Source organism: Oncorhynchus mykiss, chromosome 20 (genome assembly GCF_057628025.1).
Source record: "Oncorhynchus mykiss isolate SJ-2025 chromosome 20, ASM5762802v1, whole genome shotgun sequence".
NCBI classification, from domain to species: Eukaryota; Metazoa; Chordata; class Actinopteri; order Salmoniformes; family Salmonidae; genus Oncorhynchus; species Oncorhynchus mykiss.
Genome location: NC_143041.1, coordinates 18,149,295 through 18,174,047, shown reverse-complemented (window position 1 = coordinate 18,174,047; position 24,753 = coordinate 18,149,295). Strand labels below are relative to the sequence as shown.

The following is a 24,753-nucleotide window of genomic DNA, read 5'->3' as shown; positions in this document are numbered from 1 at the left end:
ACGCAGCCCATGCAACAAACATCGGATATCTCTAGCTTAAACTGGAGGATTTTGATTTTCTTATTGGTCAATCTCAGTAACATAAAACAGAGTTCCAAACCTCTGCCAATAGCAGCTAATTTTGAGTTTTCCCTCCCCACTTAGACCACTCAGACTGTCCAAGCAAAATTCTTGCTTGAGAAATTGCTCTTTGCTAAGAAGCTATTTTTGTTTGTTTTTTGACCATTTTCCATTTAAAAACAATCCCAGTTGTTACCCGGAAATGATTGATATCGAGACAAAGACGGCTGCATTGGACCTTTAAGGCCCATAGCACATCTGCTATGCTGTGGCCAATGGTGAGAAAGATAAAGCTAGTGAGTAATGGGAGCACTATGTGGGTTTTATTGCTCAGAGGTCTCCATTTAGCTTGGCCTCTTGTAAATCACCTGTACTGCTGAGTGTGGTGCCTGGGTGTCTGATGGCTTTGCTCTGTATAAAGTTAAACCAGATTTACACTGAACCAAAAATAAATAAATCAACATGTAACGTGTTGGTCCCATGTTTCATAAGCTGAAATAAGATCCCCAGGAATGTTCCATATGCACAAAGTTAATAATTATTTTCACATTCCTGTTTGAGCATTTCTCCTTAGCCAAGATAATCCATGCACCTGACAGGTGTGGCATATTAAACAGCAGGATCATTACACAGGTGCACCTTATGCTGGGGACAATAAAAGGCCACTCTAAAATGTGCAATTTTGTCACACAACACAAAGCCACAGACGTCTCAAGTTGAGGGAGCACGCAATTGGCATGCTGACTGGAGCAATGTCCACCAGAGCGATTTCCAGAGAACTGAATGTTCATTTCTCTGCCATAAGCCACCTCCAACATCGTTTTAAAGAGTTTGGCAGTACGCCCAACCGGCCTCACAACCGCAGGCCATGTGTATGGCGTCATGTGGACGAGCAGTTTGCCGATGTCAATATTGTGAATTGGGTTTAGGCATAAGCTACGGACAATAAACACTTACATTTTTTCGATGCCAATTTGAATACACAAAGATACCGTGACGAGATCCTGGGGCCCATTGTCGTGCCCTTCATCCGCCGCCATCACCTCATGTTTCAGCATGATAATGCACGGCCCCATGTCGCAAGGATCTGTACACAATTCCTGAAAGCTGAAAATGTCCCAGTTGTTCCATGGCCTGCATACTCAGACATGTTACCCATTGAGCAGGTTTGGGATGCTCTGGATCGAAGTGTACGACAACGTGTTCCAGTGCCCGTCAATATCTAGCAACTTCGCACAGCCATTGAAGAGGAGTGGGACAACATTCCACAGGCCAGTCCACAGCCAGATCACCTCTATGCGAAGATGTTTCCTGCTGCATGAAGTAAATGGTGATCACACCAGAAACTGAGCGGTTTTCTGATCTACACCCCTACTTAAAAAACAAAAAAAAGTATCTGAGCAACAGATGCATATCTGGATTCCCAGTGATGTGAAATCCATAGATTACGGCCTCATTCATTTATTTACATTGACTTATATGAATTGTAACTCAGTGAAATCTTAGAAATTGTTGCGTTTATATTTTTGTTCAGTATAATTCCTTTTCCCATCACACCTAGGTATTGGTTTACTTGCAGAGGTGGGGGCGTGGTGAAAAGAGATCTACACTGGCACACTACACTCATGGGAACTTCTGGGAACAGAGAAAGTTAAAAAAGGACTGTATATAACCTGTGGGAAATGAAGCTGCCACAACCCTACAGCACTCTATTGAAAGAGAGGGTTTTCAATGACAACTTCCCCTCTTATGCCAAGATAAATATGCAACAGCAGAGTCCCCCTTGAAACTTTGCCCTCTTCCTGACAAGGTAAAGAATCGACCTGAATCCAAAACAACGATATTAACTTCTTATGCCTGTGGCAGTCAGCATGCCATTTCATTAGAGCTGGCAGATAGAGCTGCAGAGAGAGGAGAGCGTCACTGTGTGCGAGTAGTTTTGCTGCTCTTTGGGCTGTGTGCAGGCCTCGTGCAGTTGTTGTATTTTCAAATCAAATCAAAGTTTATTTGTCACGTGCGCCGAATACAACAGGTCGACCTTACAGTGAAATGCTTACTTACAGGCTCTTACCAATAGTGCAAAAAAGGTATTAGGTGAACAATAGGTAAGTAAAGATAAAAGTAACGAGGCCACATACAGACACCGGTTAGTCAGGCTGATTGAGGTAGTATGTACATGTAGATATGGTTAAAGTGACTATGCATATATGATGAACAGAGAGTAACAGTAGCGTAAATGAGGGGTTGGTGGGTGGCGGGACACAATGCAGATAGCCCGGTTAGCCAATGTGCCGGAGCACTGGTTGGTCGGGCAAATTGAGGTAGTATGTACAGTGGGCAAAATTACTGGCACCCCTGACTGGCAATGCAAAAACAATACAATTATAGAGAAACTCAAAATACCAACATGTGAGAAATACTGTACTTTATTAATGTTTCAATGGAACCAACCAAAATACATTTATCCATAATTATTGGCACTCCTCATTTAGTACTTAATGCAACCACCTCTGGCAAGGATAACAGCATGGAGTCGGGCCTCCTGGGTGGCGCAGTGGTTAAGGGTGCTGTACTGCAGTGCCAACTGTGCCATCAGAGTCCCTGGGTTCGCGCCCAGGCTCTGTCATAACCGGCCGCGACCGGGAGGTCCGTGGGGCGACGTACAATTGGCCTAGCGTCGTTAGGGAGGGATTGGTCGGTAGGGATCTCCTTGTCTCATCGCGCACCAGCGACTCCTGTGGCGGGCCGTGCGCACTAGCCAAGGTTGCCAGGTGCACGGTGTAGCCTCCGACACATTGCTGGCTTCCGGGTTGGATGCGCGCTGTGTTAAGAAGCAGAGATGGCCATGGCAGAACATTGATTTTGTTGACACAGAACCATTTCTGTGTGGGTTGTGCCATGGCGGAGATCTTTGACAAGTGCTCTGCCTTGTCTCAGGTAAGTAAGTGGTGGTTGAAGATATCCCTCTAGTGGTGTGGGGGCTGTGCTTTGGCAAAGTGGGTGGGGTTATATCCTTCCTGTTTGGCCCTGTCCGGGGTGTCCTCGGATGGGGCCACAGTGTCTCCTGACCCCTCCTGTCTCAGCCTCCAGTATTTATGCTGCAGTAGTTTATGTGTCGGGGGGCTAGGGTCAGTTTGTTATATCTGGAGTACTTCTCCTGTCCTATTCGGTGTCCTGTGTGAATCTAAGTGTGCATTCTCTAATTCTCTCCTTCTCTCTTTCTTTCTCTCTCTCTCTCGGAGGACCTGAGCCCTAGGACCATGCCCCAGGACTACCTGACATGATGACTCCTTGCTGTCCCCAGTCCACCTGGCCGTGCTGCTGCTCCAGTTTCAACTTCCACCTGACCGTGCTGCTGCTCCAGTTTCAACTGTTCTGCCTTATTATTATTCGACCATGCTGGTCATTTATGAACATTTGAACATCTTGGCCATGTTCTGTTATAATCTCCACCCGGCACAGCCAGAAGAGGACTGGCCACCCTACATAGCCTGGTTCCTCTCTAGGTTTCTTCCTAGGTTTTGGCCTTTCTAGGGAGTTTTTCCTAGCCACTGTGCTTCTACACCTGCATTGCTTGCTGTTTGGGGTTTTAGGCTGGGTTTCTGTACAGCACTTTGAGATATCAGCTGATGTACGAAGGGCTATATAAATAAATTTGATTTGATTGTCTTTTTGGAAAGTCCACCTATGGCCAAGGCCCAGCCTTCTGGCAGAGGCAACCAGATTGTCAGACAAAATTGTCTGGTACTTTGTGGAATTCATTATGCCATCAATCTTAACCAGTGCCCCTGGACCTCTGGAATTAAAACAGCCCCAAAACATCACTGACCCCCCTCCATATTTCACCGTAGGTATGAGGTTCCTCTCCTTGTATGCATCTCTGTTTCGACGTCAAACATGCAGATGCTGTATCTGACCGAAACGTTCAATGTTGGTCGCATCTGACCAGAGCACCTTCTTCCGGTCATCATTTAATAAATAACGTTTGGCAAACTCCAAGTGCTTGTGTCTTGGGGTCAGAAAGGGCTTTCTTCTAGAAACCCTTCCAAAGAGCCTGTGGTTGTGGAGGTGGCGCCTGATGGTGCTTTTTGAAACCTGGTGACCCCAAGATGCCACCAAGGCCTGCAAATATTTCACAGTGATTCTTGGGGATTTTGTTGCTTCTCTCATCATCCTCCTTCCTATCCTGGGGGGCAAAATGCATTTGCGTCCTCCACCCGTAAGGTTCAACTGTTCCATTATCTTTTGAATTTTGTAATAATTGCCCTGACAGTGCTCAGTGATATATTCAATCGTGTGTGGATCTTCTTGTAGCCATTACCAGATTTATGAAGGTCTATGACCATCTGTCTCTTTTGAATTGCCAGTTCTTTTGTTTTCTTCATGGTGTGGGATGACAGCGGGATATTGCATGTGTGTTACATCATTTTTATACCCTAGTTAAACAGGAAGTGATGTAATTGCTCAATATAGTTCCTTAAGACTTAGATAAACTTAAATAAGTGGAATTTAATTTGTGGTTTAATTTTGGTAGATGTTATTTACAATAATGTTTAAGGGTGCCATTAATTGTGAAACCTTGATTTTGAGGACATTGATTTTTAATGAAATCAATACATTATTTTGGTTGGTTCCATTGAAACATTAATAAAGTACAGTATTTCTCACGTTGGTATTTTGGGTTTCGCTATAATTATATTGTTTATATTTGTTTAAGCATTGTTTGTGCATTGCCAGTCAGAGGTGCCAGTAATTTGAGTCCACTGTACATGAATGAATATATAAAGTGACTATGCCTATATCATAAACAGAGAGCAGCAGCAATGTAAAAGATGGGTTGGGGGGGGGGGCACACAATGTAAATAGTCCGGGTAGCCATTTGATTACCTGGTCAGGAGTCTTATGGCTTGGGGGTAAAAACTGTTGAGAAGCCTTTATGTCCTAGACTTGGCACTCCGGTACCGCTTGCCATGCTGTAGTAAAGAGAACAGTCTATGACTGAGGTGGCTGGGGTCTGACAATTTTTAGGGCCTTCCTCTAACACGGCCTGGTGTATAGGTCCTGGATGGCAGGCAGCTTAGCCCCAGTGATGTACTGGGCCGTACGAACTACCCTCTGTAGTGCCTTGCGGTCGGAGGCCGAGCAATTGCCGTACCAGGCAGTGATGCTCTCGATGTTGCAGATGTAGAACCTTTTGAGGTTCTCAGGACCCATGCCAAATCTTTTAGTTTCTGAGGGGGAATAGGCTTTGTCATGCCCTCTTCACAACTGTCTTGGTGTGTTTGGACCATTCTAGTTTGTTGTTGTGGACACCAAGGAACTTGAATCTCTCAACCGGCTCCACTACAGCCCCATCGATGAGAATGGGGGCGTGCTCGGTCCTCCTTTTCCTGTACTCCACAATCATCCCCTTAGTCTTGGTTACGTTGAGGCATAGGTAGATGTGTTGCTACCTACCCTCACCACCTGGGGCCGGCCCGTCAGGAAGTCCAGGATCCAGTTGCAGAGGGAGGTGTTTAGTCCCAGGATCCTTAGCTTAGTGATGAGCTTTGAGGGTACTATGGTGTTAAACACTGAGCGGCAGTCAATTAATAGCATTCTCACATGTGTTCCTTTTCTCCAGGTGGGAAAGGGCAGTGTGGAGTGCAATAGAGATTGCTGGGATAATGGAGTTGATGTGAGCCATTACCAGCCTTTCAACGTACTTCATGGCTACGGACGTGAGTGCTACAGGTCTGTAGTCATTTAGGCAGGTTGCCTGTGTGTTCTTGGGCACATGGACTATGGTGGTCTGCTTGAAACATGTTGGTATTACAGACCTAATCAGGGACATGTTGAAAATGTCAGTGAAGACACCTGCCAGTAGGTCAGCACATGCCCGGCGCACACGTCCTGGTAAGCCGTCTGGCCCCGCAGCCTTGTGTATGTTGACCTGTTTAAAAGGTCTTACTCACGTCGGCTACAGAGAGCATGATCACAGTCGTCCGGAACAGCTGATGCTCTCATGCATGCCTCAGTGTTGCTTGCCTCGAAGCGATTTAGCTCGTCTGGTAGGCTCATGTCACTGGGCAGCTCGCGGCTGTGCTTCCCTTTTAGTGAATGAACAGTCATCTCTACCCCTAGACCCATCTCACCCCACCCTATCCCATCGATCCCTACACTCTTACCACCCTCACCCAAAAACCCATTCAAACCACTCATGTTCCATCACTTCTCTTACTGTACAAACCACTCGTCTCTTCTCATCCAAGCGTCTCGTCCCCTTATCCCCACCACTGACTGCATCTCTCCTTGGTTCCTACCCTCTCATGCCAAACCCAGAGACCTAACCACTTCATTTCCCCACCACATTGTCACTGTGCACACACACACACACACACACACACACACACACACACACACACACAGTAGATTGAGTGCAGTCTTTATTTGAGCGCTCAGCCACTCCGTAGCCTCAGAGAGATCACAGCAAAAAGGGTGGGGAGCAGAATCAAAACAAAAAGTAGTTCAACACATTTAAGTTCATTCATTCATATTCAGTCTCAACACAACCATTTAAAGTGCATTTCAGATTGAGATGTTCCTTTTTTGACAAGCTCACAGTGACAATTACACAGACAGATATTGGATAGACATAAATAATTAGTATTGTGTACAACAGTATGCTCTCAATCGTTAACGTATTGCACATTAAATAACAGTATAGCAAACATGGAATTAAAACAGAAGTGGCAGGAAGATAAACACAAATACATGAGGAAACACAACCGATCCTCTGAGCAGAGTCTCTCCGTTTTAATTTCCTGTCATAGGTGAGGATAATAAGTTATACAGTACAATGTACAGTCAATGTGATGCTAGCGAGGTGAAAGAAACAGAACAGTCGTCATACAGTACATCTGCCATATTGATTAGTGTATTCAAAACAGACTCATGTTATGGCGTTTAAGTTCACAGCAGTGATGTCAGACGACAACAAAGCAGAAGATTATGGACCTGAACCCAGTCCTCACTGTCCATAAGATAAGTGGCCAGGACTTTCTAATTACCAAGTGACCTGACCAGAAGAATACATAAAAAATAAAATAAAAACTGGGGTAGTGATAGCCCAATTTTTTCTTGGCAGGTCACAAGGTCGGGGACAAGTCTAGGCCCCCACATCTGTGAAATAGGGGGGGGGGGGGGGGGGGGGGGGGCGACAATTGCGTTCCAAATAGCACCCTATTCCCTATATAGTGCACTACTTTTGACAAGGGCTCATAAGGCTCTGGTCAAATTGTGTGCACTATAAAAGGGAATGGGGTGCCATTTGAGATAATGAGGGACATTAAACAGATCGTAATGAGCAGCAAACACATGCCGCTGTTTACAATGTAATTTCATGAATTAAACTACTGTTTCAACATTTCCAGTTTAAAAAAGAGGAAAAAAAGTAAAATGAGCTTAAAAACTGAGATTTGTTCTAAATTCGTGAAAAGCCGAGCAGCACAGCAGCAGATCTACTTAAGACTGCTCACAAGGACAAGGGGGCACACCAGAGTGCATTGAGACGGCAGCAAAGCAAATCTGAACACTTGAAATTCAAAACGTCAGAGCTGAGACAACACTGGAAACATAGCTTGGCCTGCTTTTTGAATACAGAGGATGCTTCTGTAGTGAGACAGACAAACAGGTTTGCCCTTCCCAGTCAGAACAGGTTGTCTGTGTGAGTCTGGGACAGTGAATACTAAGTGAGGCTGGCATGCTAACATCTGATAGCCTGGAAGAGCATAATGCATCCCTGTGTTGAACCCAGTAGAGGGGCGGAGGAAGCCCCACTGGCAGCCAGATGCAGCAAGGAGTGGGAATCACCTGTGAACCCAAGGCAGACCTCCTTCCTCTTTCAGCAACACAGCCAGGCAGTGGGACCAAGCTCCAGAACCACACTCATCTACATACCAAAATGTTATGTTCAGGACTACGGGAAAGGAAGTCACAAAAGCAGGCACTTCTGTAATACACAAGAACAGCAAGAGTGCTTTACGGTGAATACTGCTACGTGATGCTATCCCATGCAGTCATTTTGAGGGCAAGTTATTTACTTGACATTTGTTTAATCTACATACCATAATATGGTAAGCCAAGCAAAGCTAGACAACCAAAAAAATAATAATGCATGACTAACAAGTCTCAACCCTTCTCAATAACTTTAAGTCACTCCTATTTCGGGGGTTTTGGGTGAGAAATTCTCAGAAACAAACATGTTAGGGCTTCTGTTAAGATCTCGTTAACATTAAAAACGAAATATTCCTTCCCCCTGCACATTCTAAATCCTTTAAGTCAAGGACTCTGACTGTCAAACAGGAATTGATTAAATTAATATCTTCCTCATCCCGACAAACCTCAAATAGTTTGTTTGTTTGTTCATCATTGAAGAGATTAAATGTATAAAAAGTATTTGGTTCTTATCTGGGTGGGATTGGAAGCAGCCGTGCATTCCAAACAGCAGAGTTGTTTTGGGGTGACGTTTAACAAGTCCTGAGGCAGATTCAGATCAGGGTGATGTTGTACGCATGCGTTGTAGGGTTGCTGCAGAAAGCACTTCAAATCGCTTGACAAAAACGTACAAGGTGAGTGCTCGTGATGACCATTATGGGGCATGGCTTCCAATCATTTAGGAATGGGAAGACAAATACTTGGTGGCAGCAAAACAAGTGTTTCAGATATCATGTACACTTACATCTGCCTTTACATATGCCCATAACGAGAAGGATTCATGGAGGCAACCAGCTCATTGCCCATGACTAATGTACCACTGTGACTTATCTTCCATGACTAGGGCACAACTGTGTTGCATAGAAAAACATGTAAAGCTTTAGCTGGGGAAGAAGAAATGCCAAATTAAGTTACAGAAATAGGCATTTTTATTCTAGTCTTTGAGATCGTTTTGACTGGGTGACGTTCTGCTCATTCTACAACGTACACTCAGCCAACTGACTTGGGATCAAAAGATCAGTTATGACATCAAGGAAATAAGGACCTGATAGGTCAAGGGTACAAATGTGCCCATTGGTTACTACTTAAAGCTCTCAAGGACTAAACATAGTAACAGACCAGGAAGTAGTTAGACATGATGGCTTTGAAGAAAAGCAAATGAGAGTCATTGTGTCCCTCTCCATCCTCCTTGACACTCTGCCCCACCGTGATGCACTCATTGTAAGTCTATCACCTTGAGGAAGGAGTGAGAGAAGTAGTAGTGAACAATAAAAAAAATTAAAAATGGAGAGTTAAGTCTCAGCAGATGTCAAAGGAGCATGCCTGGCCCTGCTGTCGACAGGGACACACTGAGCGTGTGCGTAACCCACTCGACATCCTCACACCCCTCCACTGTGCCACTCAGCCGCGTTACCATGCCAACTGGATCCGACTCAGAATCATTACGGAATCACGTGGAAGTTGCCGCCAGCCTCTGCATTACACCAGCAACATTGTTTCATGCTAGGAAATTATTTATCTTTCTTTCTGTCCCCTTCTATTCAGGGACCTGGGCCTGAAGCACGTCTGCTGTGTAGTTGGGCTGAGAGGCTGAGCTCTTCTCTGGTGCAGCCTCATTAAGGTAGCATGTGGGTGACCCTCTACCCACAGACCTAACTAGACCTGCTCATGATGGAAGCACCGGGGGAACAAAGGTGGCTCAGAGAGCACCAATTGCACAAGATGGCTCTTCTGATCTCTTTGTTGTCCCCGTGTCGCAATCAAACTGCACCACCACACAGACAAAGACAGATACAGACTATCGGTAGACAGAAGAGTACAGTGCAACATACAGCTACTTTTGAGAGTGCACTTAAAAACGTAAGGCATTCTCAGGGTACAAGGCAGAAATAATAAAGGTGTTTCAAAACCAGAGAACACAGGGGGCTGCTGCGGGGAGAACGGCTCATAAACCATGTGTTGTATTTGATACCATTCCAATGACTCCGCTCCAGCCATTACCACGAGCCCCCCCCCCCCCCCCCCCCCCCAAATTATGGTGCCACCAACCTCCTGTGAGAGACATAATACTGGCTGTGTAGCAAGGGGAACTTTAGAACATCACTCAGCAAGTAGAATTCCCCCCCCCCCCCGTTTAGCCAGAGGGACAATATCTGAAGTAACAAACTATATTCTCTAGTCTATACAACCAAATGTTCCCCTTCAAGTCAAGAGATTCTCTGTTCCTGTAACCGTTCCACTGTGTTATATTGCCTTAATCCCCCTACCACAGTTACGCAGAGATTATATCAGGTAAATTAAAGTTCCCGTCTACAGAGAAATCAAAGTTCTACTGAGCCCAACCACTACATACAGGCAGTTGTTCAGTAAGTAAAGCTTGACATGAACTTTCTTAGCCACATGTCCTTCAGACAAGTAGAACTGTTTTTTTTTTTACTTGTCCGAAAGCTCAAGTCACTTGTTTATCTATTTGTAAGGTTAAAATATTCAGTGTTCAACGAAAATCTTGACAGCATAGGAATTACTTGTCAATTAAGCTATTAAAAAATATATATTCTTAGACTTTGGCAGAATTACATGGCCAGTATTGTACATGGCCAGCATTGAATAGGAGAGGATTTTAGCGCTTGCGAGACGGTTTTACAAACGGAGTATGCAGAATTGGTTTCATCCACTGTGCACACGTATCAACTACGTGTCCGACATTTGCAGTTATACACGAGCGCGGGTCAAAGTATATTTTAGGCCATCGGACATTACATTAATACATGCTAATAGCTAAATAGTTAAGTAGTGAGAACAAGCCAATCTACACTGTTGTATATCATTACTTTACCTGCTGCGCAAATGTAGCTCTCCTCTGACAAGGTGATGCAAACTTTTCCAGCATTTTCATTGTCGACCAAAAATGAGCTGGGCAAATAACTCACTAACTAGCAATGAATATCAACATGTGCACATGCGGCTTGCTTTGATCTCAAAAACGCATCTCGTGACTGCATGATTGAAAGATCGCTTGTGCCCGTCAATGCAGGCCTACAATACTCTAAAGCGCTCTGCAGAGATTAGGAGGACACTGATCCAATTCGCCTAATTGTTTGTGATTTCTTTTATACTAAACATTTTTTTTTACTTGTCCAGTCGGACAACTTAAATCTACATTCTTCATAACCAATTTTTTTGGGGGAAAGCAGACGAGCATTAATGTCGAGCCCTGTAAAGTTCAACCCAACTGAGTATGTATAAGTAACAATAAATGCTATATTGGGGCCAGATAACGCGGTGTTCCTAAGCATGTTCATTATCTTGGGAAAAGTTTTGGCAAGAAAGTAAAGTTGCAATTGTAGCTTGTTGGGGCTGGAGGGAATATAAAGTTAAGCATCCTGCCAGTTCCCACTTTGAAACAGAACTTCACAAAAACAACAATCTATTTATCTGCGTACAGATAGTGTTGAAGCAAGTTTTTTGGGGGGGGATAAACAATAAGGTGTTATGCTTGACTTCTTCGTCTGAGACGATATCAAATGTGTACATGGGACAAAAGATTTTTATGACCTTGAGTGATTCTTATTGGAAGAGGTTAGATAAAATATTATTTTGGGTTATATATAATATATAACCTAAAATAATATTTTAAGTCTGCATGTCATCCTTTCTCACAGGGTAGACATGGTAACCTTACTAAGGGGAGGTCGGAAGCCTCTAGAAGAAGTCTGATCTTTTGGGTCTGAGTGGGTAGAGGGTGGTGCTGAATGGCCTTAGAGGGCACTGTTTGAGAATTGAGAGAGAGCAATCAGTGGCCCTTTGGCTTGGGGAGTCGTAAGAGGGTGGGAGGGCCTAGACCTCTGGCCTTGAGACCACCACTCTCTGGTTCTCTGAGGCCTGGAGTCTGTTTGGGTGCTCTGGTCCGGGGGAAGGCGGGCAGGGTAGGGCCCAGAAACGAGGCAGAGGACTGGGGTGTGGAACTGTAGCAGGGTTGACCTCTGGAGGCAGGTGGGAGCAGACTCAGCCTGAACTGTGGAGCTATGTGGCCCGGCCTGAGACCACCCCTACCCTGGATTCCTCTCACCACCCTGGGGAAGCCTGCCATGGACATCTGGGTGGTGGTGGTGGTTGTGGTGGTGGGGCCTTCATGTGGCCTCTTAGGGATGGAGGCTTTCTTCAGAGAGCCGGGGGACTGCGAGAGACAAGGTGGAGGGATCCTTTTGGCTGAGTCCAGCCTGAGTCTTGATCCAGGGTGGGGAGGAGAACATGTCTGGCCCTCCGGACCCTCAGAGTCACTGATCTTCAGCTGGGTGCTGAGCAAGAGGCTAAGTTCTTCTGAGCCAGGGAAACAGCCAGCAGGAGGGGTGGAAGCAGGGCTAGGGCAAGCCAGGCCAGAGCGGGAGCTGTGCTGGGCCCTGCTGGCCAGACTGTCCCCCCAGCCACAGCCAGGGTTAGAGGAGGCCAGCTCACTGGGGGCCTCGGTGTGGGCTGAGTTTGTTAATCTTTCCTGGGAGTGGGGTTGGTGCACCCTGTTGGGCCATGGCCTGGAAGGCTGTAGTATTTGAGGCTGGGGGAGGAGAGAAACATACGTTAAGCATCTAAAACGGTATATAAACAAAACTATATCTAGAACCATTGTACTCCATCATAACAAAAATAATCAACTCTAAATCATTTCTGTTCTTTGGCTTTTGAAACAAATATTTTGTACAGTCTTTAATGCCTAAGCAATGTTTTTCCCAAAACAGCAGTGTCAGTCTCTTGACAGTTGCACAACAAGCCCACAATTCCCACGAGGCTGTACAGTGTGTACCGTAACGCCTCTCCCTTTTCTTACGAAGGTAGAGAAAGAAACAGACTGCGCCGCATTCAACACATGAAACGCCGTCGGAGATGGCGCTTTTGATTCCGGGGACTCTTTGGAGTCTGCAGCCAGGCTTGTCACAGTGCTGCTGCGTGCTTCAGTACAGTAGTCGCAGTCTCTCTGCACTTATTAGCCATGATGTACCGATGCAGAGGCTGGGTAGGAGAGGTCACCATCAAAAGAGCCCTCCTCCTGCCTGCAAACTCGCTCGCCTGACTACATGTTGCTTCCTCCGATGACAAATAAGGCAGACATAGGATGGCAGTAGCTCTCCCGGGCCGTGTCTGCCGCCATGCCAGCACATCCTTAATTAGTGAAAAGGTTAGCGTGCACGCCCGGGCATCAGGGGCCTACTTCAGCCCGCTCATGCTTTTTGGGTGGGGAAGATGGCCTCATACACACCTACCTGTCAGTCAAACAGAGAGAGAGAGAGGCAGTAGACAGGCTAGCTGACTCAAAGGGAATTATTCTGTCAGTTTGGAGGGTGGGAGTTGGAGTTGAAGTTGTGTATTTGTCACAGCTGAAAACACAACAACAAATCCCCATGGAGAGGAAAGGTGAGGACTTACCTGCCCTTTTTGGGGCGTTTATCGGCATGGCCAATTAATTAAGGCCGATTTCAAGTGTTCATATTCGTAATTTTTGAACACCAATTATGGCCGATTACATTGCAATCCACGAGGAGACTGCGTTGCAGGCTGATCACCTGTTACGGGAGTGCAGCAAGAAGCTTAGGTAAGTTGCTAGCGAGCATTAAACTTATAAAAAACAAAATCAATCTTAACATAATCACTAGTTAACTACACGTGGTTGACGATATTACTAGTTAACTAGCTTGTGCTGCGTTGCAAGCAATCACAGCCTACTTCACAAAAAGGGTGATGATTTAACAAAAGCACATTAGCTAAAAAAAAAAAGCACCATCGTTGCACCAATGCCTTTCTTAAACTCAATACACAAGTATTGAGGGAAAAAAGTATTTGATCCCCTGCTGATTTTGTACCACCGTTTGCCCACTGACAAAGAAATGATCCGTCTATAATTTTAATGGTAGGTATTTGAACAGTGAGAGACAGAATAACAAAAGAATCCAGAAAAATGCATGTCAAAAAATGTATAAATTGATTTGCATTTTAATGAGGGAAATAATTATGACATAACATTGAAGGTTGTGCAACGTAACAGCAATATTTAGACTTAGGGCTGCCACCAGTTGGATAAAATATGGAACGGTTCACTGAAAGAAACAACATTTTGTTTCTAAATGATAGGTCATTAATATGGTCAAATCCAGAAACTAAGGTTCGTATTTCTGTGTGTTTATTATATAATAATTAAGTATATGATTTGATATTTGATAGAGCAGTCTGAGCGGTGGTAGGCAGCAGCAGGCTCATAAGCATTCATTCAAACTTGACTGCGTTTGCCAGCAGCTCTTCGCAATGCTTGAAGCACAGCTCTGTTTATGACTTCAAGCCTATCAACTCCTGAGATTTTGCATTATTTAAACCAAATTGAACAGGTTTCCTTATTTATTTAAAGTTAAAATAAGTTAATTCAGTATTGTTGTAATTGTCATTATTACAAATAATAAAAAATGATGATTAATCGGTATCAGCTTTTTTTGGTCCGGTATCGGCGTTGAAAAATCATAATCGGTCGACCTCGAATACGAACATAATTGAAGGAGTGAATAGAAGGAAGCCTGAACGTAATGAAAATATTCCAAAACATGCATCCTGTTTACAACAAAGCACTAAAGTAATACTGACAAAATGTTCCTGAATAAAAAGGGTTGTTTGGGACAAATTAAATACAACACATTACTGAGTACCATACCATACATGATTTCAAGCATAGTGGTGGCTGCATCATGTTATGGGTATGCTTGTAATCATTAAGGAGTGGGGAGTTAATGGATCTAAGCACTGGCAAAAACCTGGTTCAGTCTGCTTTCCACCAGACACTGGGAGATGAATTCGCCTTTCAGCAGGACATTAACCTAGAACACAAGGCCAAATTTACACTGGAGTTGCTTACCAAGAAGGCAGTGAATGTTCCTGAGTGGCTGAGTTACAGTTTTGACTTAAATCAGCTTGAAAATCTAATGCAAGACTTGAAAGTGGTTTCACAGAGCTTGAAGAAGAAAAAAAAGGGCAAATATTGTACAATCCAGGTGTGGGAAGCTCTTAGAGACTTACCCAGAAAGACTCACAGCTGTAATCACTGCCAAATGTGATTCTAACATGTATTGACTCAGGTGTGTGAATACTTATGTAAATTACACTGAACAAAATATAGAACGCAACATGCAAAGTGTTGGTTCCATGTTTGATGACCTGAAATAAAAAGGTCCCAGAAATCTTCCATATGCACATTTGTCCTTTGTCAAGATAATCCTTCCACCTGACAGGTGTGGCATATCAAGAAGCTGATTAAACAGTGTGATCATTACACAGGTGCACCTTATGTTGGTTACAATAAAAGGCCACTAAAATGTGCAATTTTGTCACAACAAAATTACACCGATGTCTCAAGTCCTGAGGGAGCTTGCAATTGGCATGCTGACTGCAGGAATGTTCACCAGAGCGATTGCCAAATAATTTAATGTCTCTACCATAAGCCGCCTCCAACTTATTTTTAGAGATTTTGGCAGTACGGACAATCGGCCAAACAACCGCAGAGCACGTGTATAGCGTTGTGTGGGCCAGCGGTTTGCTTATGTCAACATTGTGAAAAGAGTGCCACAAGCTACGGACAACGAACACATTTGCCTTTCATCTATGACAATTTAAATGCACAGAGACACCATGATGAGATCCTGAGGCCCATTGTCGTGATAATGCACGGCCCCATGTCACAATCTGTACACACTTCCTGGAAGTGTCCCATTTCTTCCACAGCCTGCATACTCACCAGACATGTCACCAATTGAGCATGTTTGGGATGTTCTGGATCGACGTGTACGACCGAGTGTTCCAGTTCACGACAATATCCAGAAACTTCGCACAGCCATTGAAGAGTTGGACATTCCAGTCAACAGCCTGATCAACTCTATGCGAAGGAGACGTGTCACGCTGCAGGATGCGAAGGATATGTCACGCTGCATGAGGGAAATAGTGGTCTGATCCACACGTCTAACTTTCTTTTTTTAAAGGTATCTGTGACCAATAGATGCATATCTGTATTTCCAGTCATGTGAAATCCATAGATTAGGGCCTAATAAATGTATTTCAATTGACTTTTTTCCGTATATCAACTAAGTGAGTAAAATCTTTGAAATTGTTGCATTTATATTTTTGTTAAGTGTAAATATCTATTTAATTTTCAATAAAGTGCAAACATTTCTAAACATTTTCTTATGGAGTATTGTGTGTAGATGGGTGAAAGAAACAAAAATTCCTGCTATAACAACAAAATGTGGAAAAAGTCAAGGGGTATGAATACTTTCTGAAGGCACTGTAAATGTAGTTATTCTTTTTGATCTGTTGCACAGTGATCTGTGTACATAAATATTCACATGTATAGCTTTGAGCTTCGACATCTCAGCAGATCAGATGCCTCAAAGTTTAGCCTTACCAGTCCAACTTATTACCACGATTCATTGACTATGGAGATGAATTCAGTAGTCCACACTGCCACCCGCTGGCCGCCGCTTTGTACTACACCACCTTGCCCATTTTATATTTAAATAATTTAGCACAGTTTTATCCAGAGTGATTTACAGGAGAAATTGAGATTAAGTGCCTTGCTCAAGGGCACAGAGATTCGCAACGGGATTTGAACCGGCGACATTTCTGTTACTGGCTCAACACTCTTAAAATGTGAAGGCTAACTGCCACTGGACCTAGCCCATCCTCTGGCACTGTGCTTAGAATCATTTACACACCACACTCCCCCTTATGTTATGTATTGGGCCGATCTCTGGCTTTAATGTCAATGCTGCTTTGATGGTCCTGGGGCTATTTCAACAGGAAAAACATTTTCCCCTAGAGTCCAGACAGTCAGGGACAGCAGGGACAGGTTCAGTCAGCAGGGTTCGGGACCTGAGAGTAGAGGGGCCCCTGGCCCCTTTAGTAGTCTGCAGACTGACTGAAAGGGGGGAGGGATCTGGCCCCTGGAACGAGGCTTCATAAATAATGGATGACAACTCAAGGGGATTAGGGAGTGGCAGCTAACGACAGGTGACACAGCTTTCTTGAGCCCATCGCAGCAATGGAGAGAAGGGGAGCCTGGTTTATAAAGCCCAGCAGGTGTTTCAAGGAGGGAATCACCTTGCCTTCCCCTCAAAGCCAGAGAGGGACACAAGTGCATGCGTGGGTGGGTGGGGGGATGGATAGTACCGCTCTACTGCCAAACCAGAGCTTTCCACTCATCCACTCCCACCATCTCGCTCTCTGCATTCATCACCTCTCCACCCGATCACTGAGGTTGCAAATACTGCTCAGCTCCGCTAATTTTATTTTAATTCTTGCACGTCTGAATTGACTCCAAACACATTCGAATAATGACAATGGATACCCACAAGCAATTTCCAACGAGCACACAGGACTTCAATACTAATTAAAATTATAATAAAAAGGAGAGGGGGAAAATACACTTTCAGACCATAATGGAGTCTGACGGATGACGAGACATGGGGGAAAGAATATACATTTGTGGATCGGTTCCATCTATCAACTTCCCATGCATTCACCACAAAAATAACATGGAACCATGCAAAGAATTTTATTGCCAATGAAGGCCATAGAGATATGTTCAAATAATTTGTTTATGCGGACAAGTTCTTGCCTGGTTTAGATCGTATCTGGTCGCAAATATATCAGTTTGTCTCTGTGGATGGTTTGTCCTCTGACAAGCTTCAGTGTTCCTCAAGGTTGCATTTTAGGACCACTATTGTTTTCAATATTATGCCAGCTTTTGATGAGGTCATTTGGAAACACAATGTCAACTTTCACTGCTGTGCAGATGACACACAACTGTACATTTCGATGAAACATGGCGTTTCAGACACATGGATGGCGGCACATTTTATTATTATATTCGGACAAAAGAGATCTGCTGTTTGATCTGACAATCTCTTTGGTTGTAGTCTTTTTTTTTTTTTTTTTTTAAATACACCCTGAAGGATCTCAGTGTTAACTCTGCACCCTGATCTCGCTTTTGACAAACACATCACAAATATTTCAAGAGTAGCTTTTTCCCCCATCTTTATAACATTGCAAAAAAAAACAACTAAAAATGACGCAGAAAAGCTCACCCATGATTTTCTCACTTCACGATTAGACAACTGCAATGCTCTACTTTCCGGCTACCCGGATAAAGCACTAAATAAACTTCAGTTAGTGCTAAATACGGATGCTAGAATATTGATTAGAACTGCCCAAAAGGTATCCTATTACTCCAGTGCTAGCCTTGGCATCCTGTTAAGGCTAGGGCTGATTAAGGTTTTACTTAGTCTCAACCTTGAAGTTTTTACTGAAGACTCATCTCTTCAGTAGGTCCTATGATTGAGTGTATTCTAGCCCAGGGGTGCGAAGGTGAACGGCAAGGCACTGGAGTGATGAACCACCCTTGCCGTCTTTGCCTGCCCTGCTCCCCTCTCTCCACTTGGATTCTCTGCCTCTGACACTACTACGGGGGCTGAGTCACTGGCTTGCTGGTGCTCTCCCATGCCTTCCCTAGGCAGGATACATCACGTCTTGCCAGGCTTTATTCGCTACACTCCACTTAAGTGGGTTGAGTCACTGATGTTATCTTCCTATACGGTCTTGCACCCCCATCGGGCTCGTGTGGTGGGGGAGATCTTAATGGGCTATACTCCGCCTTTTCTCAGGGTAGTAAGTTAGTGGTCTGTTGATATCCCTCTAGTGGTGTGGGGGCTGTGCTTTGGAAAAATGGGTGGGGTTATATCCTGCCTGGTTGGCCCTGTCTGGTGTATTTCGCCTGTCTTATCTGGTGTCCTGTGTGATTTTAAGTATGCTCCCTCTCTTCCCTTCCAGTGAACTTGAGCCCTAGGACAATGCCTCAGGACTACCTGGCCTCAAGGCACCTGGCTGTCCCCATCCCCAGTCCATCTGGTCGTGTTGCTGATCCAGTTTCTGCTGTTCTGCCTGCGGCTATGGAACCCTGACCTTTCACCGGACCTGCTGTTGAGAGAGTCTCTCTCTCACACACACACACACCACCTGCTGTCTCGACCGCTGAATGATCGGCTTTGAAAAGCCAACTGACATTTACTCCTGAGGTGCTGACCTGTTGCACCCTCGATAACCACAGATTATTATTTGACCCTGCTGGTCATCTATAAGCGGTTGAACATCTTGAAGAATGATCTAGCCTTAATGGCCATGTTCTGTTTTAATCTCTAGGTTTCTTCCTGGGTTCCTGCCTTTCTAGGGAGTTTTTCCTAGCCACCGTGCTTCTACATCTGCATTGTTTGCTCTTTGGTGTTTTAGGCTGGGTTTCTGTGTAAGCACTTTGTGACATCTGCTGATGTAAAAAGGGCTTTATAAATACATTTGACTGATTGAGTCAAATCAGTTGCTGTAGGTAGTCTGCTTTTCTGGCAAAAAAAATATTAACTAATCTGACTGAATTATAAATTGCTCTGGAAAGAAGCAGCTGCTAAATAACTACAAAGTAAATATAGAAAGGTGGTCGATGCAAAACCAGACCTGTCGGGGGAGAGGTGGAGTGGCTCGGGGAGAAAAGAGGGAGAAAGGGAGATAGCGCGTGAGAGAGAGCATAGGAGGAGGGTGAAGAATGTAGGAAGGAAGATGTGAATTGTTGTCAGAGTGCAGGCGATGCAGGGTGACCTGATAGAAACACAATGGGAAAGAAGCAGCCTGTCAAACACAGGTGAACTGTAAGGTCAAACTGCACCAGGGAGGGAAAACAACACCAGACAAAGGATAGATACGGGCATCATCAGACCAGAACCAGGCATTCCTCATCATGCAGATGGGATAGATGGAGGGAACAGAGAAAAGGAAAGAGGGATGGTTTGGGAGAAATATGAAAGGGTACTGTACCACGCTGTATCGCTGATGTAATGCACAAGCTGTTCCACTCCTTGCCAAGGTCAGTGTGGGAGAGGCAGAGGGAGAGAAACAACAAGGAAGAAGGGAGAGAAATAGGAGGAGAGTGATTTAGGTTAGGTTGATGGAGGAGTCCAGAATGGATGAGGGTCATCAGTCCATTCTTCATTAATTGATTGATCACACACAGGTATGTTTTACTACACAAAGAGACTGAGGCATGTTTGGTACATGTGTACCATACACACACACAAGCATGTTCATTAAGAAATAGACGTGTTCTGTGCCGTTCAATGACACACTGATCTCTCGTGGACAGAGGCAGGTATTGTAGCATCTTTCAACAGAGTGTGGGATACAAAGACTAACAAGGAACTTTGTCACTGATCATTTGGGCAAAATCACAATTTCGGCAGGGGTGTTTGTGTCTTTCGAAGTTCGGAGGGGTGAGTTGACATTTGGCCCATGCTTTGGCTGAGAGTTTACTTTAAGGGGGGGTGGAGACTTCGTTAGTCTCGTTTCTCATACATCTCCACCCCCAAAACCTAATCAAGCATCTGACTCAATTACTCCAAATTTTAGTTCTGTGTTTCCGAGACTAATGACACACTGACAGTCTTCAATTACTCACAGCGCAAACACCTGGAACACTCACACTACCATGCATAGAACACACACAGTCACTGGCAGTTATCCTCTTCAGTTACTCCCTCTAGTTCCCAGTTGCTCCTAAAAAGAGCTATGGCATCACTCAACCAATGGAGGGTGAAGAAAATTCATTAAAAAATGAGTTCAATTACAGAGGGAACTATTCACTCATTAGCAGATGTGCGTGGAATGTCGCTCGACTGAAATGTGTGGGATCAAAGAGGCACCGCTCTGTCGAGCGTGACGGAGAGAACTGCTGATTCGGGGCAGGGATGAAGAGAGGGATGAGGGGATGGAGGGAAACAAAGGCTGGGGAAGTTTTGGGCCTGAGGTGAGGGATACGGCCCCATAGTCCTTGGCGACAGGCGTCTAACCAAGTCCCACAGATGGAGATCAAAGGGCAAAAAGGAATGAATTAACGGAGAGTTTTTCCATCTCTCGCTCTCCATTTTGTCGTCATTTTCTCTCTTCTACGGAATCTGTCCATCTTTTTGGTCTTAACCCATTTCTCAGCATATTGTAGGCGTCACTGTGCTTTGACTACATTTAAAAAGAGACTAGTGAGGAGACTGGAGCACTTAAGACTCTTCAGAGAGTTCTTACAATGAAAATGCCATGGCTACACAATAACAGTGGGTGCTCGAGAGATTACTACCAAGGCAGATTGTGGGTCTCAAGTCTGCTCTACAGGTCAAGTATCGGACTGGAAGAGCCTTTCGACATGTCAGCCAGTTTGAAAACTAGAAAAGTGGGTTGCGATGCCGACATGTAGCGAGCAACAGAGAAAACAAATCCGTGACCAATTGAGGCAGCAAAAAGAGAGCTAACTGGAGAGGATAGAAAATGATAACTAGAAGGGAGAAAGAGAATTTGCACTTGCTTGATTGTCTGGGTGTAGCCAGTCAGCATTATGCTCTAAGACTCTAGGGACTGAAGCAGGGAGGCAGGGTAATGGCATGGGGACACAGATGCAAGGCTCTATAGGGTATGGGTGGCGAGGGGTAGGGATGAGGTGGGGGGCACTGTTAGGGACTCACTCTGTCTGCTGTGGTGGGGCATGCATGCCCGCAGGGTCCCCTGGTGAGAGCGCTGCCAGGGAGAGAGGAAAGGAGCAGGCAGAACACCCTGTGCAGAGAGAAGACAAACACCAGAGGAAATAACACACACCAGAGAACAGAGAGATAGACAGAGAGGATCGAACCCAGCCATCCCTCCGTGGAGTCGGTAAGTGAGTGATTGGTCTCCAGTCACACACAGGGATGGCATCTTAAGAGGAACAGAGGTGTCCTGGCATCTAAGGATCATGGATTGGTGTGTGTGTGTGTGTGTGTGTGTGTGTGTGTGTCAGTAAAGACCTACAGTGTCTTCAGAAAGGTATTTATACCCTTTGGCTTATTCCATTGTTGTCTTACAGCCTGAATTAAAAATTGATTAATAATTAAAATGTACAAATACCCTATAACATGACAAAGTAAAAAATATATATTGAAAATGAAATATACACTGAACAAAAATAAAACGCAACATGCAACGAGATTTTACTGCGTTAAGTTCATATAAGGAAATCAGTAAATTGAAATGAATTCATTAGGCCCTAATCTATGGATTTGACAATTTGACATGACTGGGAATACAGATTGCATCTGTTGGTAACACATACCTTTAAAAACAATATATTTAAAAAAGTAGGGGTGTGGATCAGAAAACCAGTCAGTATGACCACCATTTGCCCCATGCAGCACAACAAATCTCCTTCGCGTAGAGTTGATCAGGCTGTTGATTGTGGCCTGTGGAGTTTTGTCCCACTCCTCTTCAATGTCTGTGTGAAGTTGATGGATATTGGAGGAAACTGGAACACGCCGCGTACACGTTGATTCAGAGCATTCCAAACATGCTCAGGTCAAGCCCCTGGTGAGGACGACGAGCACGCAGATGAACTTTCACTGAAGTTTTCTGACAGTTTGTGCAGAAATTCTTTGGTTGTGCAAACTCTGTTTCATCAGCTGTCCGAGTGGCTGGTCTCAGACGATCCCGCAGGTGAAGAAGCCAGATGTGGAGGTCCTGGGCTGGCGTGGTTACACATGGTCTGCGGTTGTGAGGCTGGTAGGACATACTGCCAAATTCTCTAAAACGACATTGGAGTGGTTTATGGTAGAGAAATGAACATTCAATTTTTTTGGCAACAGCTCTGGTGGATATTCCTGCAGTCAGCATGCCAATTGCACGCTCCCTCAAAACTTGAGACATCTGTGGTTTTGTGTTGTGTGGCAAAACTACACATTTTAGAGTGGCCTTTTGTCCCAAGCACAAGGTGCACCTGTGTAATGATCATGCTGTTTAATCAGCCACACCTGTCAAGTGGATGGATTATCTTGGCATCAGAGAAATGCTCACAAACAGGGATGTAACTAAATGTTTTCACAACATTATTGAGAAATACGCTTTTTGTGATTATGGAACATTTCTGGGATCTTTTATTTCAGCTCATGAAACAAACACTTTACATGTTGCGTTTATATTTTATTTCAGTATAGAAATCTAATTTGCATAAGTATTCACACCCGAGTCGATACTTTGTATAAGCCCCTTTGGCGGCGATTACAGCTTTGAGTCGTCTTGGGTATGTCTGTATCAGCTTTGCACATCTGAATTGGGGATATTGGGGATATTCTCCTTTCTTCCTTGCAGATTTTCTCAAGCTCTATTAAGGTAGATGGGGAACAGCGGTGAATAGCAGTATTTCCACAGATTTTTAAAAATGGAATTCAAGTCTGGGCTTTGGCTGGGTCACTCAAGGTCTTTCACATTCTTGTTCTGAAGCCATTCCAGCATTGCTTTGACTGAATGCTAGGGGTCATTGTCCTGTTGGAACGCAAATCTTTGCCCCAGTTTAAGGTAATTTGCACTCAGGCACATTCTCAATGATTTGCCTTAATTTGGCTCCATTCATTGTTCCCTCTATCCTTACCAGTCTCACAGTCCCTGCTGCTGAAAAGCATCCCCTATAGCATGCTGCTACCACCACCATGCTTCACGGTAGGGATGGTGTTACACGGGGGATGAGCTGTGCATTATTTTCTCAAAACATAGCGCTTTGCATTCAGAATCTTTTGCCTTTATGCTCTCAGAGTCTTTCACACGCCTTTTTTTTCTTCACCTGCCTCAAACTCCAAGCATGCTGTCATGTGCCTTTTTCTCCGGAGTGGCATCCATCTGGCATTTCCTATAAAGCCCAGATTTGTAAAGTGCTGTAGAGACGGTTGTCCTTCTGGCAGGAACTCTAGGAACTCTAGGAACTCTGTAGTTCTGTCAGAGTGATCATTGGGTTCTTGGTCACCTCCCGGAGCAAGGTCCTTCTTGCCCGGTAGCTCCAGTTCCTTGGACTTCATGGTCTAGTTTCTGCTCTGACATGCACTGTCAACTGTGGGAACTTCTATTGACAGGTGTTTCTTTCTAAATCATGTTCAAACAACTGAATGTGCCACAGGTGGACTACCATCAAGTTGTATTGACAAGGGTGATCAAAGGTAATTAGATGCACCTGAGCTCAATTTGGAGCATATTAGCAGAGGTGTGTGAATACTTAGGTAAATGAGATTTCTGTATTTCACTCTGTCATTACGGAGTATTGTGTGTAGATGGGTGGAAAAATATATATGTAATACATTTTGAATTTAGGCTGTAACAACAACATGTGGAACAAGTCAAGGGGTATGAATAATTCCTGAAGGCACTGTAGCTTAGAGCACCATACTCTCAAACACAGGACACTCAGACATGAGGACCAGGGAGACTGGGGGGGGGGGGGGGGGGGATTAGTTGAGATGGACATTTCTCCAGCGCCTCAAACTGAGAAAATATGCTGGGATGGGGTGCAGCCACCAGCCTATTCCCCCATTGCTACACCCACACTAATGTGACGCCACTCGTCTCTCAGTCCATCCCCAGACAGGGTGCCTGCGATGTCTCCCTGTACAATACAATCACACTCACCCTCCACCGGTTCAGACGCACCTGCCAGGGAGTGATTTGACATGGGGGAGGAAGATGAGAAATGTAGACTAGAGTCACCTCTAAACTCATAGCTACCTGACATGACAGTGATAGGTACTGTTATTGAAGCTGCAAGAGGCTCAGTGAGAGGGGATTGGTTGGGTGTTGAGTTTACCTTTGCTTTGGGGG

General features: G+C 44.6%; 1 protein-coding gene across 7 annotated transcripts in view; it reads right to left on the bottom strand.

Annotated features, from left to right (window-relative positions):
• Positions 1-6,472: 6,472 nt before the first annotated feature.
• The window catches only part of LOC110499014 (serine-rich coiled-coil domain-containing protein 2), an 88,149-nt gene continuing 69,868 nt past the window's right edge, over positions 6,473-24,753 (bottom strand). For 4 of the 7 annotated variants that reach the window (XM_021575811.3, XM_036955856.2, XM_036955855.2 and 1 more), the window contains exon 10: positions 6,473-12,586. In XM_021575811.3, the coding sequence (XP_021431486.3) occupies positions 11,828-12,586 (759 nt within the window). In that variant the 3' untranslated portion in view covers positions 6,473-11,827. Of the gene's footprint in view, positions 12,587-19,917; positions 19,958-21,608; positions 21,697-24,753 lie in introns of all 7 variants that reach the window. The other 3 variants (XM_021575813.3, XM_090212429.1, XM_021575814.3) reach the window with 3 other exon arrangements.